The sequence below is a fragment of the Musa acuminata genome, unplaced genomic scaffold (genome assembly GCF_036884655.1).
Source record: "Musa acuminata AAA Group cultivar baxijiao unplaced genomic scaffold, Cavendish_Baxijiao_AAA HiC_scaffold_1138, whole genome shotgun sequence".
NCBI lineage: Eukaryota > Viridiplantae > Streptophyta > Magnoliopsida > Zingiberales > Musaceae > Musa > Musa acuminata.
This window is the reverse complement of record NW_027021350.1, coordinates 4,114,979-4,132,501: the sequence shown is the minus strand read 5'-3', so window position 1 is coordinate 4,132,501 and position 17,523 is coordinate 4,114,979. Positions and strand designations below refer to the sequence as shown.

The following is a 17,523-nucleotide window of genomic DNA, read 5'->3' as shown; positions in this document are numbered from 1 at the left end:
CATTCTTGTTTCATAAAAAAAATCAATTCAACAATGAAAATAAAGGCTTCACATGTTAACATATACTAATTTTGAGGAGATAGATAAACGTTGATGTCATCCTTCCCGAGTAATGTAAATTCATCATGGGGCTGAACCACTTCTTCCAAACAAGCAGAATAGGGTTTGATAAAACAGCATGGTCAAAAGAAAATATTTAGGACAATAGAGATTTTGGGGCTTCAGGTCTTATGCAATGGTAGAATTTAAGTAATATAAGTGGGAGACAGGAAAATATTTAGGACAGCAGAGATTTTGGGGCTTCAGGTCTTATACAATGGTAGAATTTAAGTAATATAAGTGGGAGACAGAAAAAGAAAAATATGAAATAGAAAATGTTTTTGTAACTGGTCCAAATCCTCCAACCTTGTACTGGGAGAAGGTTGTGGCTTCACCCCACTCACATTGTGGGAAAACTTTCTATAACTCATTCACTGAGTTGCTGATGATTTAGTTACACTCGCTCACTCCCTCTTTTTATATCCCTAAGCATAAATAAAGAAATAAAACAAATAAAACAAACAAATAATATAATTACAAAATTACATAAAGCAAATAAATCATTTATTGTTTCTTTTTATTGAAAAAGATCATTTTTAAATTTGTTTCGAAAAATAATCTTCCTTGCTGTGAGATATTTGATTGACAAACCCTTTCCTTTGTAGACTCTTTTATTATTATGGGGTTTCCTCTTAGGGGTAAATCTTCAATAGGATTTAAAAACTTCAATGAAACCTAAATATTGATTTCTTTCATTCTTTTTTATTGTCTTCCTTTTTTACTGGACTTGAAGTTCTAAACAATCTAAGAAACAAAAATAGAAACATAGGAGTTGTTGTCGTACAGCAATTTATATTTTCTTTCAAAAAACCCTCTAAAAGACCCCCCTAAAGTACTAAATTTAGTCCAAATGAAAGAAAAACTAACTAGACTAAAATTAAAAAAAAGTTCAATTAAACTTGAATATAAGTTCATCGCCAACCCAAGGGGATTCGAGTGGCATTTCATTTTCCATTCTTAATGAAGACCCTAAAGGTGTCTTATTTTCCATAACCATGGTTATAAGTCTATGTAGGCTATTGAGTACTAACAAGATCGGACTAAATCTAGAGTAAGTGCCAAGCAAATCCACCTTGGATTAATGTGTTCATCACTAGGTAAGCATAAAAAGCAAAGTCAAACATCAACACCTACATCACTAAAAGATGGATAAATAAAACAATAAAATAAGCATGAAGCTTGGCACTCAACTTAAAATCATGGCCAACAACATGTATAGGGCACAAAAAAAATGCCTAATTATATGACATGAGTTAAGATTTACACATGATTCCAGAAATGATGTATAACAGATATACTGAAAAATTAAGTCTATAGAAAAAATCTAGTTTACCAAGTAAATGAACATTTGAGTAATTACCACAGGCAGTGCATCAGTAGACAATAATGCCATGTCAAATATCTTCCTTGCTACGTCAATGTTCCCATAGGTGGCTTCACTTTGTGCATACACACCACAAAGTAGTAAATCCTTTTTCACAAGAAATGAAATATTGAAGTTAAAAGTATACCCAGAGAAAATCTCTATATATTCATCAAACAGCAAGCTTGAATCCGAGAATCAATTTAACTGTTCAGACTTCAGAGATTGACAATATCCCCAAAATGGAGTACAAGAAGAATTTGGAGTTGAGACTATGAAAAGAAAGTATAATTGCAATAGTTCCAATTTGGGTTGGCGTTGAATAGGTCGACATCATGACATGGACAACCTTTACTGTAGCATGGAACTCACCTTAAAAGCTAGCAGTGGTAAACCTAAGACACATGTTGGCTCTGGAAGAAGTAACAATTACTACATACGCAAATCAATTTTGTAAAATAAATAAATAAAATCAGTTGGTTTTAAATCAAAATATTCTGGAACAAGAATGGTTCATCAAAAATGAGGAAAAAAGATAATGTACAAACAAAACAGATATCTGTCTCAAATAAATACAGTATAAAATGAATTAGAATCATAAATGCCTGAAAATACACATACATTCTTCAAAGAAACATATACTCTAGTAAATGAAAAGATATATAAATGTAAAGAATTTAAGAGTACCTGCCGATCTTTCTTTAACAAGCTTTTGGCCAATACTCGAGATGGATTAATTGAGCAACTAGAAGACTTCATTTCAGATACAAACAAACATTCGGCAAAAAGCAAGGCTTCTTCTAACATGTGATTTCGCGGAAAAATTTCAAGAAAAAGTAATATCGCATTTCGAAGGAACTTCATTGTACTAGTTCCCAATGAGATGCTTGCATGGCTCAAAAGAGGTTCCAACACAAAATGGCTTCGAGGATCTTGTCTCTTGTTTACCAGTTGGAAAACAGTCCTTAGGTCATCTAAAATAATATTTGGCACTGTCTCTAAGCTGAGGACCTTTTCAATCCAACTTGACTTATTTGTACTTACCCTGAATAAAAAAAGACAGTTAACAAAAGGTAGAAAAACATGTCCGTTGAAACAAATGCTATGACAGAGAATAAACAATTAGAAAAAAAGGGGAAAAAAAAACTTGTAAAAGCAAGAGATAATACATTCTTGTAATTGCTTTCGATTAGAACACACAAAAGGGCACAAGAAAATTTTTCCATATGTAAAAGCAATGGGAAACAGTATTGAGCGCAGAACAAACATTACAATATAGCAACATTCAAATGAGCAGTAGCTTAATCAAAAGGAAACAAAAGGAATACATAATTCATTATCGTATATCCTTTTATTATTCTAACCCTGGAGAAAATGGAAAAAAAAAGAACATTTCAGAGAGTACAGTGATTTAAAAAGCGCTAAGTGCCAAAAGGCGCCAAGGTCCAAAAACGCCCGAGGCGTTAGGCACTCACCCAAGCGCTTGCCCGAACGAAGCGAGGCGCTAAAATATAAAAATATATAATATAATTAATAAATATATAATATAATTAATAAATATTAATCTATTAATAGTATTAAAAATTAATAATTTTAAATAAACCTAACAATGTTAATAGTATACAGTATACTGTTAACAGTATACTGTATACTGTTAACAATATACAGAAGGAGAAGGAAGAGTATAAGGGGGTGCTGAGTCTGCTGACGGAGAAAAGAGGAAGCGTCAACAACAGCGGGAGTGTAAGGAGGCAACGACAACGGGAGCGGGAGCGGCGAGCGGCAGCGGCGAATACTGACAGCGGCGAGCAGCGGCAGTGGGAGCAGGAGCGGCGAGTAGCGAGCGCGGGAGCGACAGTAACAACGAGCAGGGTTAGCCTGTTAGGGTTGGGCAGCGATAGCTGATATCGATTTTAGTTGGTTCGATTGAACCAACTAACTACCGGAGACCGAGCCAGACCTAAAATCCTAGTTCGGTCGCCTGGTTTAACACAGGCGCTCGCCTAAAGCACCCAGCGCCTGGGCTCGGGCGAGCGCCTAGGCGGCGCCTCTTTGAAGCGCGCCGCCTGGAAGTTTAGCGAGGCGCTCAGGCCTCGCCTCGCCTCGCCCGAGCGCTTAGGCGAGCGCCTTTTTAAATCACTGAGAGAGTAGATTTAAAGCGGCCCTCAAATAAGACTGTGCAATAATACATGGTACTATACCATTAGGAACTTAATTTTCCATATGATACCATGCAATATAACCTCAATCAAAGAGTATACATTGTAAAAAACCAAGGGAGAAAATAAAAAAGGAACCATTTTCTCAATGATGTTGTATTAAGCTGTGCCTCGACTAGTAATACTGGTGAAGGCAAAAGAACTAAGAAAAGAGCATTATATTAAGACACACTAATGCATAAAACAATGAAAATAGCACAAGTTACAAGGCTTCAAACATCTTTCGCCATCTTTTGCAGACCTCATCACCCTTCCCCTTTCTTTATTTAATAACATAAACTTCATACAACCCTCAACCTAATAGGTAAGCCATTACACACCAGGGTTTGTCGTGCCACGGTATACCACCAAATACGGGTGGTACATACTAATCTGATAGGGAACCAGTACGTAGACCACCCTATATCGAGCAATCCAGTTAAATTAATAAAATAATTAAAGAAATGGTGGGGCCCGTGTCCAAATCAACATAAAAAAGAAAAAAAAAAGAGATTAGGGCTTGCGAATGCGAGTCGTCTTCTCGCGTAAGGTGATACCACCTCGTCGCTACCGCTTCACCTCTGCTACTTTGCCATCACGTAAGGTGTCACTGCCTCACTATCGTCACTTCGCCCCTGCCATCGCCGTTGCTTCGCTATTGCATAAGGTGCCATCACCTCATCGTCACCACCAGGGTCTACCGTACCGAACCGTACAGCCAGGTACGGGCGGTACGTACCGGTCCGACAGGTTGTCGGTACGCGGACCGTCTCTTACCGGTCCGAGTGCACTGTAGTACTCGGCACACCTGGGTGTACCGCTCGGTATACCGTACCGTACCGGTATCGAACCCAGGTCGAAATACCGGTACGGTACGATATTGCGAACCTTGGTCACCACTTCCCCACTACTATCGCTATTGCTTCGCCATCGTATATGATGGCGTCGCCTCGCTATCGTTGCTCTTTTCCTCCTCTTCTTTCTTCTTCCCTCTTCCTTCCTCCTTCCTCCTATGTTCCTCTACTGCTCCTTCCACTTCTCTTTATTTTTCTTCGTCACCGAGCCACCAACACGCACCAATGTACCATGTGCCAATACACTGGTACAAATCAATACATACTATTCCAGCTATTTGCTGAAATGAGTCCGATACCCGAAAGGCAAATCCTATTACCTGAAAAGGTTTGCAATAATGAATGATATCACCCGTATCGGGCGGTACATACCGGTCCACTACACGGACCGCTTACTACCAAGCGGTACCGTCAATTGGGGCTTATCGACGTTGTTTTTGCTTCGTTATCATCCTAAATCGGACGGTGACCGAGGGAGAAGGGGAAAGAAGAGGAAGAAGGGGAAAAAAGATAAGGGAGAAGAAGAGTACCTGGAGATCGACGCTGCTCTCCTACTAATCGACGACTTCTCATCCGCATGCGGGAAGAAGAATCATCGGCACCGCAGGGAGAAGAGAGGCGATGCCTCGACAAAAACCTTATATATATATATATATATATGTATATATATGTATATATATGTATATATATGTATATATATGTATATATATGTATATATATGTATATATATGTATATATATATATATGTATATATACATATATATAGATTAAGCGGTATATCGAAATATACCGCTCAGTACACAGTACCATACCGAGCGAATCTCAAAATTCCGATACAGCACGAAATTTCAATCCTTGTGTGTGTGTGTGTGTGTGTGCGCGCATATATATATATATATATATATAGAGAGAGAGAGAGAGAGAGAGTGAGAGAGCGAACGAGAGATTGGCTCAAATGGATACAAAAGAGCAGAGAGAGAGAGAGCCAATTAAATATCATATGGTATTCAAGGCACTCCTTTCATATTGAACTTTAGATAGTTTTCCTTCTAAAGGATCTATTTCTCACATTTATAAAGAACTTATCTGCGGGGCCCACAAAGCAATGTAAGGCATCTATCGTCTTTATTCTTAGTTCATCACATCTTTTAATTTGCTGATTTGGTAAATAACTTCAGTCACATGGGATAAGTCACCAAGAACCTAATTGGCTAGAGATGTATAAAATCTTCATATTATATGTGCATCTAAACTCAATAAAAACCAGCAAGTATACAACTAGAAACCAGACATACAGGACAGTGATTCCGTTCCAAATTCCATGCACTCCTAGTCTAACTAAGAAAACCAATGGGCTGCAACCAGAGGAAGATCCAACAACCTCCATGTGATACCTAAGCTAATTGTGATTTGAATCAATAATAATATAATCCAATTGGGTACAATTCTGGTACACTAATTTTTAATTTTTCCAATTTTTTATTGAATTACATAAGCACCTTTGGAATGGACAATTTAATTTAATTTAATTTATTTACATTCATTGTGGTACAAATTTAAATTTCATGTTGAGACTGTGCATTTTAAATTAACTCCTGTTCAATTGTTCTTTAACAATCTTAATTGTGAACAATTTCATGGACGCACAATCTAACTTACCTAAACTGGGGTTTTACAAACAAATTCAGGCCTAACAATGATTCCATCACATGGTCTATTCAAATTCATATCTATCTATAATTTAAGTATCAATTTCTATTGAAATTCAAGCCTAATTCCTGAATTTGTTTCTAATTCTCTGAATTGACAAAACTTTACTATATGGAATCATTAGTTATATTAGTTGACATGTTACTTACCTTGTGTAGCAATATCAATTACATGTGTAGCTTACATGGCCAGATTGGTTATACTTGGTGATTTATTTTTGGACTTATAAACCAACATAAATTGATAAAAACATGCTCAAGGAAACTATGGTTGATCCAATTTTAAATTAATTAATGACAGAGGTCCAAATAAAAAAGTACTCTTGAACTCTGATTACAGAATCCCCCTTGTTTTACATGGCATATGGCAATTATTCTCTTACCCCACTGCACATACTGTAACCAGGTTTTCCTCTTAATTTTCCTTTTTTCTCCCTATTTCTCATGCTCACTCTTTCCCTTTTCTATCTCACCCATGCTGACCTCACATTTTCATGATTCACAAAACATGTGAACTGTGGATGATCGTGTTTCATTTTGACACTCTAATATCATCTAAGGTATTCAATATACATAAAAGATATGTATGGCAGTGATTTAAAAAGCGCTTGGCGCCAAAAGGCGCTAAGGTCCAAAAACGCCCGAGGCGCTAGGCACTCGCCTAGGCGCTCGCCCGAGCTAAACGAGGCGTTAAAATATAAAAATATATAATATAATTAATAAATATAATTATTTAAAATTTTAAATAAAAATATGCTATTAAATTAAAAAAATCTAAGATACAAAATCATAATGTCACATTAACAAAAAAGTTTCAAAATTCAAATACTATTATTAGTATACTGTTAACAGTATACAGAAGGAGAAGGAAGAGGAGTATAAGGGGGTGCTGACTGAGAAAAGAGGAAGCGGCAGGGGCAGCGGGAGCGGCGACAGCAGCAACGGCGAGCAACGGGAGCAGGAGCGGGAGCAGCGGCAACGGCAGTGGCGAGCAGCGGGAGCGGCGAGCGACGACAGCGGTAGCGGTAGCAAGCAGCGACAGCGGCGAGCGACGGGAGTGGGAGCGGGAGCGGCAACGAGCAGGGTTAGGGTTGGGCAACGACAGTTGATATCGATTTTAGTTGGTTCAATTGAACCAACTAAAACACCGGAGATCGAACCAGACCTAAAATCCTGGTTCGGTCGCCTAGTTTAACCCAGGCGCTCGCCCGAAGCACCCAGCGCCTGGGCTCGGGCAAGCGCCCAGGTGGTGCCTCTTTGAAGCGCACCGCTTGGAAGTGAAGCGAGGCGCTCAAGCCTCGCCTCGCCTCGCCCGAGCACCTAGGCGAGCGCCTTTTTAAATCACTAATATACGGTAAACTCTAAATGAAGAACAACATTTGGCCAACTCCCATTTACATAACATCTTCTGGTATATATATATATATATATATATATATATATCAAAGTCTGCTTATGGCTCATATGCTATCTGTTATCTATGTTGACAACCATCTACCACGAAATGCAAAATAATGGTCAAGATCAAAAAGAGAAGAATTTAAAAACTTTAGTATCCAAGAACTAAGAACAATGTCATTTAGTAACAAGAAACTAGAAAGAAAATGATTCTTTGTGTAAAATCAATATTTTAAACTTTAAGTAAATGCTTGATGTCAAAGAATAACATAATTCTTGATCATGGTCTAATTGATAATAACAAAAGGCATTATCACGTGTGCAACTAACCATTGAGAAACCTTGCCTCCAAAGAAATCAATAAATTGAAACACCAACGATAGATGTGCCTCTTTTGAGGACAATGAGAATAGATAGTCACTGAGATCTTCAAACAAGATAACTCTTGAAAGCTGTTCATTGTGATCATCATCTAAATTATCATCAGAATGAAGGGATACAGACTTTCCAATTTCACCTATTCATACAAATAAGGATCATTAGTTATGGAAGTACATAAAAGACAGACTAATAGAACTATTTAGCAGGTAAAACCATCCATGACAAAAGGAGAAAAAGGTTGACCATACAAACCAGAGTCCTCGTGAATAGGCATCCATTGTTCGCTATCCCTTAATAACTCCTCCTTTGACCATTTATTCCAAGTTTCTGTGTCTTTAACCTCACTGTTTGGCTCAGAATCTATGTCAATCCCAAGCTTTTTCAGCAAAGCTTCAATGTCATCTCCTGGAGGAATTTCCTCAGTGTCAAGGTTCTCTTTAGATTCAAGGTTCTGTTCAGTATTTTCATTATCAATGGGAAGCTCCACTGATACTTCTGGATCTTTGCTTGGGACATTCTTTTTTGATGAAAGTTCAAACCAACCACTCCAGCCTCCAACCTCAGTCTCAGCAGTGCTATCCTCTGATGTAGTATTTTGCCTATTCTGCTCATCTTTTTCCAGCCAGGATGACCAACCAAGTGCACCATCTTCCCCAACTCTGGCAACACCACTTTTCCAAAAGTGATCAAAGAGCCTTTGCTTACTATGTGAGCTGAGTGTTAAGGAAGGACAGAACAAACTGTACTCAAGTTCAGCCTGAAATAAACCAGTTGCTAATTCTTGGTAACCTGCTTGCCACTCGAACCTACAATAGCTGACAAATATATCAACCAGGCCAAGTTCTAGTTGAACTAGAGAAGAATCACCTGATTGCAAACTCGCAAATTCCTGCATCAGAAGGAACATACTAGACCAAGGTTAATAAGCACCTGAATAAAAATTAAGAAGAGAAGAGAAACGATCCCTTGACTTTCTAATTAAGAATATAACAACAAGAAAATCATTTTCCCAACTCATTATCTGCTTCAATCATGAATTTGTAGAAGAAAAAGAAGAGGGCATTACAGGGGGGAAGTTACTTTGTGAACCCCAAAGGTACACTTTTTCAACACCAAAGCACAGCAAGTACTCCTTCGAGTCCATTGTATCATTTTGAGGTTCTAGAACCACACATCTCAACAATTTCTTTTATACTACAGTTATCTTGCTTGGATTGGCCGATAGAAAATTGTCAAAGTTTCTTTTGCTTTTTAAGCCATCAAGTCATCTCCATTCCAAAAGCACCACTTGCCTTATCCACCACACACCACCTCTAATGTGCACTCTACAAATTCTGCATGTACCAACCAAGGTTTAAAATTCAGTCCAGTGCTAACACATGGTACCAGTACAGATTACTGTACAGACACTCTGGTGCTAACACCGATCTGTACAAACTAGCATGGTACTAGTACTGACTAGTACTAGCATGGTACTAGTACGGATTAACGTACTGACACTCGATATGGGTTGGTGTTGTATGAACTATGAACCACAGAGAGAAAGATGTGTGGAATTGGAGAAGGATGCAGAGAAAGAGGACTGGCCATGGAGGAGGACTGCACGAGGAGAAGGCAGAGATAGAAGAGATCTAACGGCAGAAGGAGAGGTGAGAGGTGATAGGGTGGCAGCGAAGAGGTGAGAGGTGACCACGATGAGCAAAGGAGAGAACTACAAGGCTAAGTGGAGGAAGAGGTGGTAGGGTGGCAGCGAAGAGGTGTGAGATAGTGTGACCACATGAGAGAGAAAAAAAAAAGAAAAAAAGATGACCGCTATCACAACTGCTGAAAGATTAAAAAAAGTTTATTAGTACTGTCTACATCTAGGTAGGCCTGGTTAAAACTGGACAGTACACCCATCACCCAGTATGTACCAAAACTGAGCAAAAACCAATGGTATGTATACCGATACATGGTTGAAACAGTAAAATACCAACGGTGATTTAAAAAGCGCTAGGCGTCAAAATGCGCTAAGGTCCAAAAACGTCCGAGGCGCTAGGCGCTCGCCCAAGCGAAACGAGACACTAAAATATAAAAATATATAATATAATTAATAAATATAACTATTTAAAATTTTAAATAAAAATATGTTATTAAATTAAGAAAATCTAAGATACAAAATCATAATGTCACATTAACAAAAAATTTCAAAATTAACAGTATTAACAGTATTAAAATCAATAATTTCAAATAAATAAAAATTAACAGTATTCAAATCAAAATAATATATTATTAATCTAATAAATACAAATACTATTATTAGTATACTGTTAACAGTATACAGAAGGAGAAGAAGGTAGAGGAGTGTAAGGGGGTTCTGACTGAGAAAAGAGGAAGCGACAGCGGTAGCGGCAACGGCGAGCGACGACAGAGGTAGCGGCGAGCAGCGGCAGCGGGAGCGGCGAGCGACGACAGCAGTAGCGGTAGCGAGCAGCGACAGCGGCGAGCAGCAGGAGAGGCAATGGCAACGAACAAGGTTAGGGTTGGGCAGCGACAGCTGATATCGGTAGTTCGGTCGCCTGGTTTAACCCAGGCGCTCGCCCGAAGCGCCCAGCGCCTGGGCTCGAGCGAGCACCTAGGCAGCGCCTCTTTGAAGCGCGTCGCCTGGAAGTGAAGCGAGGCGCTCAGGCGAGGCGAGGCGCCGCCTGGAAGTGAAGCGACGCGCTTGGGCCTCGCCTCACCTCGCCCGAGCACCTAAGCAAGCGCCCGAACGCCTATTGAAATCACTGAATACCCATCCATACCAACCCATGCCAACCACATATGACTAGGACAATTAAGGCTTTTTGCAGTTCTGCATGTGTTCCTGGCCTTATTTTCACAGAAAGCTCTAGGAAAACATAGTATTATAATCAAGACAAATTACTATACAATATTGTTGTTCCCATATATTAATGCAAACACTAAACTTATAGGTCCAAGAATAGTTACACATGTAGGTGGCTACACAAATACTTTATCCTCATTACAGGACTGTCCACAAAGGAAGAAACAAATGCAAAGACCCTGGTGGCCTTCAAAAATTTTCAAGGTTCCATTCATGGTGCAACATACATGTTCTTGATAGGCCCTGAACATGTTATGGATATGGCACTAAGAATGAAACCAGGGTTAAACATTATGAAATTGACATTTAAGTAAAATTAAGTGTCACTAAGATTGATAGAGAGGCTAAACAATGTAGATTTGAAGTTTAGATAAGGTTAGGTATAAATTTAATGTAGTTAAGAGATCTATCAGGCCTTATAGGTCACAACACCAAAGCCATAAACAACAAGGATATACAAAAAGGAAGGAATGCTGTAAGTTCTCCCCAACATAAAGATGAAGGAGAATAATAATTATATTTAATCAATCTATAATCCAAGCATTATGATAGAAGCAATGATATATGTAAAAGTATATAGGCAGTGTTATAAAAAAAGAAAACATAGAACCTGCCTACGGTGCTTGTCGCAAGCTGAGGATAATGCTTGGATTGCATGAGCATAGGTTCTTCTTATTTTAGAAACCTTGAACCTAGAAAAGTCTCCTTGGCAGACTAGTAGAAACTCTTTCCACAACTTGCAACTCTCAGAATGCTGGATGAGTATTCTCTCCCATTTTTCAATGGAAGTATCAATGCTATCCCTACCTTGATAAGACTTCAAGAGACAGAGTAAGAGCTCCTCACTATTTGGATTGAGCTCCACTGCCTTCTCCAAAATACTAATTTTCTTTTCAAGCATCTGCATTCGTGCTGCTTTTTGTGGTTGTGTGCTTGCAATCTTATCCTGATCATTGACATAAAATAGATTTTTTTCAACCAAGTACTTTGTGAACTCAAGATTGATATTAAGAGCAGAAAAACTGTAAATGTTAAATGATAGGATGTTTAATTTAGTTCATGCTGTAAGGATTAACTGTTCAAAATCATAAGATAGAATCTCAACACCAACTTTAATCTGAAACAAAAAGGTAGGTGAATACCTGAAACTCAGCGAAGTCTAGCCAAACTTTCTCATCATGAGGACAATCCCTGGACATTTTGTTGAAGTCTCTTGTTCTTTGAATCACTTCATCTTCCCAAGACTCCTCAAGCTCTTCATTTTTTGATGGAACATTTTCAGAGGAAGAATGTGAATCTAACAGCGGCACGAAATCCCCAGGAATCACTGAAGACATTGCTCTATTAACAAATTTAGTATTCTTAAAAGCCCTATTACGTTCCAACATAGTAAATTTTGCAGAATAATAACGGCCTCCTGATTTCAGCTTGTGGTCTAGTACATCATGATCTCCCTCTGTATCCATGTTTAAAGCTGAAGTTCTCCAGCGATATAATGACCAAAAATTGGTCTGAGATGAATCACCATAATCCTGAATCTTGTAACGAGCAATGTCCATCCTGCAAACCAAAAGGCCAATATATCTCAAGTGTTCCCTTCAGGAGCTCTACAACCCACACAACATGAATTAAAACAATTATTAAATTCCAAATATGAAACAAAGAATGTTTCTCAAAACCAACAAAATGGCTACAGATAAAGCATTGATGCAGTATTCAGATAAAAAATTTATGTAACTTGTCATATTATCTCATAATGGAATAATATTCATACTAATCCAAGAACCAACCAACTTCTTTCTAAAAGGAACATATTTAGCCATAGACCACAGAGACATGCATCAATTCGCACTAATGAGAATGCAACCACAGTCAATGTGAGTTTGAACAAGATGTACAAAAAAGAGCATGAGAAAAAGGGGAAGGGAAAAAGAAGTAACAAAAAGAAGAAGAACATTAGGAAAAGAAACATTTTCTGCAATAAATTATTAGACCAGTTCAGACCAAATGAATCATTGAACCACTGATCCAGAATAACATTTGAACACAGATTGAAGTTTTCTTTGAAATCATGGTTCTCCATATCTAAAATGTAGCACCCAATATATATCAATCCATTAGGTTACTGACACGCAGACTGCTCTAACCGAGTGGTCCACTTCTGAAACAGGGCTAGTCACATGGTTCTTTTTTTTTTAAATTTAACAGCTTTATTTATTTTTTAAACCCCATAACCATCCATCCACAACCCCCCACCCTCCTTGCACAGGCCGCAGCATTCGTCGCTTGTGGTATTGCCCATCATCCCTGGCCCACATTCGCTGCCTCAGGGCCCTGCCAACCACCCCTGCCCCCATCTAATATTCATCCTCCTCCTCCAACTCCTTTGCCTCCTCCGTGTCTCTTTTTCTCCACCACTTCCTTCCAGCCTGTCTTCCCACCCCCCTCCCTTCTCCTTGAACCATGGTGCACCCCGATGTAGCATGTGTTGGTACATTGAAATGGACCAGACCTCTAATGATATGGCCATTGATCTAGAATGGGCTTGGTACTGAAAACTGAAAAAGGCTGGTTTGAAACAAACCATGGCATCAAGGGACCTTGACATCAAGGGGAAACACCATAAGTGTGGACAGATCCCAAAATTATTGGACCAAATCAGATTGGAACTGGAAAACTAACTGTAATTTGTTTTCCAAAATGGTAGTGAGATAAGTGGCAAAGAATGCGATAAAGGCTTTAGGAATTTCATGGAGTCATCCTAAATATGAATTTAAGTACTCTAAACTACTATTCTAAAAATGATAGTGAGACCTAAAAAGACTCTAATAGAAACTATAAATAAAAATTCAGATATTCTAAACTTAACTAAATATATGGCATTTTACAGATCTCAATGATGGTAAAAGATTCATGTAACCAATCTCAAATAATTGAGATTTACGGTTTTGTTGTTGTTGCATATTAAATATGAATTTATCTAGATCCACAAATTTGTTGAAAATCTTACTCAAGGATTTTAAGTTGGTTGGACCTTTATTTTGGACCAGAATATCAACCCATATTTCCTAATATCACCAGAAAAATAATAAAAAATTCAAAACTGAAAAATGATCTATATGGTCTAGTACTAACTCTTGGTTAGACCAGTAAATACTAATTAGTACAAATATATTGTCAGATATTTGTTTGCTGGATCTTAATGACATATTGACTGATGTTTGACCACTTCTTAGCTTGACATGTTATAAACCAGATGGGCTTATAATGCAACACTAGAACAGATGGTCTTATATGTTAGCTATTATGCTTGTTTCCTTTTCTCCGACAATCACTTGTCCCATCACCCCATCACAATGATAAAGAGCAGAGTTTCTAAAGAGATGACCTATCACAAAACTTGCACCAGTAGCTCTTCTGGCACAAAAAAAAATTAAAATTATAATGCAGTGAAACTTCATGACAAATAAGTAGCGATGAAGGGAAAACGCAAAGCAAGCTAGTGACAGATGTCCTGAGGAGGACATTAGCAGTTAAAATTGCACAATTATGGTCATTTGCTTCAAAATTATTAAGGTATAAGGACCAAAACTTGAATTTAATCAGTATGCAACAGTGCCTAGTATAAGGACCTGAAAGAAGATTTCTGTATCACATATTTTACAAAGGATCTCCTCCTATAAGAGCAAATATTCCTGCTAGTAATATTAATTAAGCCTATGTAACTATTTCTAGTTAATGTAGGACGAGTAGCAAAGGATTTCTTCTGATGATAGAGAGAAAAAAAGAGATAATAACTGAAACATAATAGAAAAAAACTTAGATGACTATTAGACTCGCTTTGGCTCAAGGAGCGAATTCCTAGAATGAAGGTATCATACCTCCACACATCTCGCATGTGGACAATGGAATAATTCTATCGAAAAAACAAATGTGGCCTCACACCACTCGCACACTAGATAGGAAGAACTCAATTTACTGACCAACTTCTGATTGATGCATTATAATATCGTAGCCCCTTTTTATAGGTTCAAGTACAAGAATAAAAAGGAAATTAGAGAAATAAAAAATTATAATCGCATCAAATAAAATATACGATCTATTGTTTCCTACAAAAAAAGATAATATTCTTGACTTGATTTGAAGGATAATCTTTTTTTTATGACATTATTGATTGATAGACTTTCATCTTTATAGAGATGAATCTTTAATATCTTCAATCAATAACGAACTTTATTTCTTCCACTTTTTTCTGCATTTGTTTTCTTTTTCTTTGTCTTGAATAGATGTTGTCATGTGACAACTTACGGAAAATATCTCTAAACAAAATAAGATTTATTCAAATAACATATAAACTGAATTGCTCCATCATCACAAACGTAACTAATCCTTCACCATTGTACTTTACATACATTGTCTAACTTACAATAGTATAAAATTATAACACACAACGACAGACCAGAGTAACAACGAAGATCACAGCACAAAATAGAAACCTAGTATGACCTCCAAATAAGCATGGATAAGAACAATTAGGTACACTTTTAATAATGACTTCATCGAACTAAAATAATGGTTCCACCATTGGTCTTTCACAGGGAACATGAGAACCCAAAATATACATGACGAAAGTTAGAGCTACAGAAGTCTTCAGCATACCAAGAACCACGTGAGAGATTCTAAAAACATTACACAATATCACTATAAAATGAAAGCCCCAATCATCTCCACTAAATTTCAAGTTTACTGATACACGACAATTAGGCTTAACGGTGACCAGCGTATGTTGCGGAAAAAGAATTGCCTCAGAACAGCAACCACTAAATAATATTAGCCAAACGAGGAAAAATTTCAGCAACATTCACAAGAAAAACGCGAAGCTTTATGGAGAGTACACGAACCTGTAAAGGCATCCAAACGCCAAATTGTCCCTATCCCCATGAGCGTCGAAATAGTATTCCTTTGCCGGCTGGGTATCGGACCCCGCCCAAGCTCGAACCTCCGACTTCCTCGAAGCGCCATCATCCAATCTCTCCTTCTCCCTCTTCCTCTTTCTCCTCCTCCTTTCCTTGCCCTTCGAGCGACGCTCGTCCTTAGATGAAGATTCCGAGGGCGACGACGGCACGAGATCATAGGACCGTTGAGGACGCCATGCTGGCGTGGGATCTCCAGCCGCGGCAGCGCCAGAGGCCTCAACGTCCGAGTCGGGGCTCGCCGGCTCCTCCCAGCGAGGCCGGTCGCTTCCCCTTCCCGGAAGGGAGGAGACGTCGAAGCTAAAGCTGGCGTTGGAAAGCCACTGGGGAGCACTGGAGGGGAACGAATCGGGAAGAGAAATGTTTGATGAGAGGGGGAAGAGGGAGGGTTTTAGGGCGTTTGATTCCGGCCTTTCTTCTTCACCGCCTGATCTCTCCGCCTCCATCGCGTTTGAGAGGGAACGCGAAGACGAGCCACTTATAGGTAAGACCCCGACCAACCCACGGGCACCGCTTAAGCCGGTCACGCCTTGGCTCTCCACCGTTGAACATGGTTTTGATCCCTCATCGTCGACCGTCCAAGTGAACCAATATATTTATGTAGGGCAATTTATGTAATAATTAAAAATATTGATATATTATCAATTATATTAAAAAAATTAACTTACAAATTAATAATAATAATAATATGATCATATCATTTTCTTTGTTGGATTGTTGGCATTCTCAGTATGTTTGAGAGGATCATTGAAAGTAGATAATAAAGAAAAGTTCAGCCTAATGCTCTATTTCTGTCTTATTTGAATAATAAAATATAATTATATATTTATATTTTTTTAAAATAAAAATAACAATTAAATGTAGTGTCATTATATTTAACACATCAAGTAATAAAATATTAAAATATTCAACTAATATTATAAAAATGATATAATAAAAATATAAGAAATAATTATAAACAATGTATTACTTATAATTAGTAATAATATCTATTAATTCCATCTTACCCTAATATTGAATTTGGTTATATTGTTTCTAAACAATGCTAAAAATATTGTAACTCTATTCAAATAGTAGCATAATTATGTCAAATAAAGTCATATTCCACCGAATTCTTTTTTTGTTATAATTTTATATAATTTTTCATATCTCAAATTGGTAAGTTACACCATTCTTAAATTATTTTAAGTTGAAAGTGTGCTAATTTTAAGTTTTTAATCAGAAAGCTTCATATTATGTTTTTTTATTCCATTACAAACTTTTTCATTGCATTATATTTTGCAAAAATATGCATTACACTAGTTATCCTAATTCTGAATAGAATCACACTATTATTTGACACTAATTAAAAAATATAACTAAGTCGAGTGAGATCATATTTCATTGAATTTTTTTGTAAGTGATAGTTTTCCCATAGGTTTGAAATGAGTGTAGACAATTATTTATTTTGGTAATTCTAAGGTTTTTATAATTATATAGAAAAATAATTATTTATATTTTATTTTTCATAAATAATTTTATAAACTCTTTATAAATATTTCCTATGTCATATATTTTGTAATTAAATTTTTTGTTTGAGATTTTGATGATATTTTATTCAATTTTGACTTGTTTTGATTAAAATTATATTAAAATAAGAATAAAAAAAATAAAGAAAAGGATACAGATTCAAGCGAACCGGA

General features: G+C 37.4%; 1 protein-coding gene across 6 annotated transcripts in view; it reads right to left on the bottom strand.

Annotated features, from left to right (window-relative positions):
* The window catches only part of LOC104000079 (uncharacterized), a 42,397-nt gene extending 26,073 nt beyond the window's left edge, over positions 1-16,324 (bottom strand). Inside the window, exons 1-7 of one of the 6 annotated variants that reach the window (XM_018819943.2) lie at positions 15,770-16,324; positions 12,011-12,428; positions 11,479-11,814; positions 8,246-8,891; positions 7,952-8,138; positions 2,150-2,507; positions 1,433-1,570 (exon numbers count right to left, since the gene is read on the bottom strand). In XM_018819943.2, the coding sequence (XP_018675488.2) occupies positions 1,433-1,570; positions 2,150-2,507; positions 7,952-8,138; positions 8,246-8,891; positions 11,479-11,814; positions 12,011-12,428; positions 15,770-16,287 (2,601 nt within the window). In that variant the 5' untranslated portion in view covers positions 16,288-16,324. The remainder of the gene's footprint in view (positions 1-1,432; positions 1,571-2,149; positions 2,508-7,951; positions 8,139-8,245; positions 8,892-11,478; positions 11,815-12,010; positions 12,429-15,769) is intronic. The other 5 variants (XM_018819947.2, XM_018819945.2, XM_018819944.2 and 2 more) reach the window with 5 other exon arrangements.
* Positions 16,325-17,523: the final 1,199 nt, after the last annotated feature.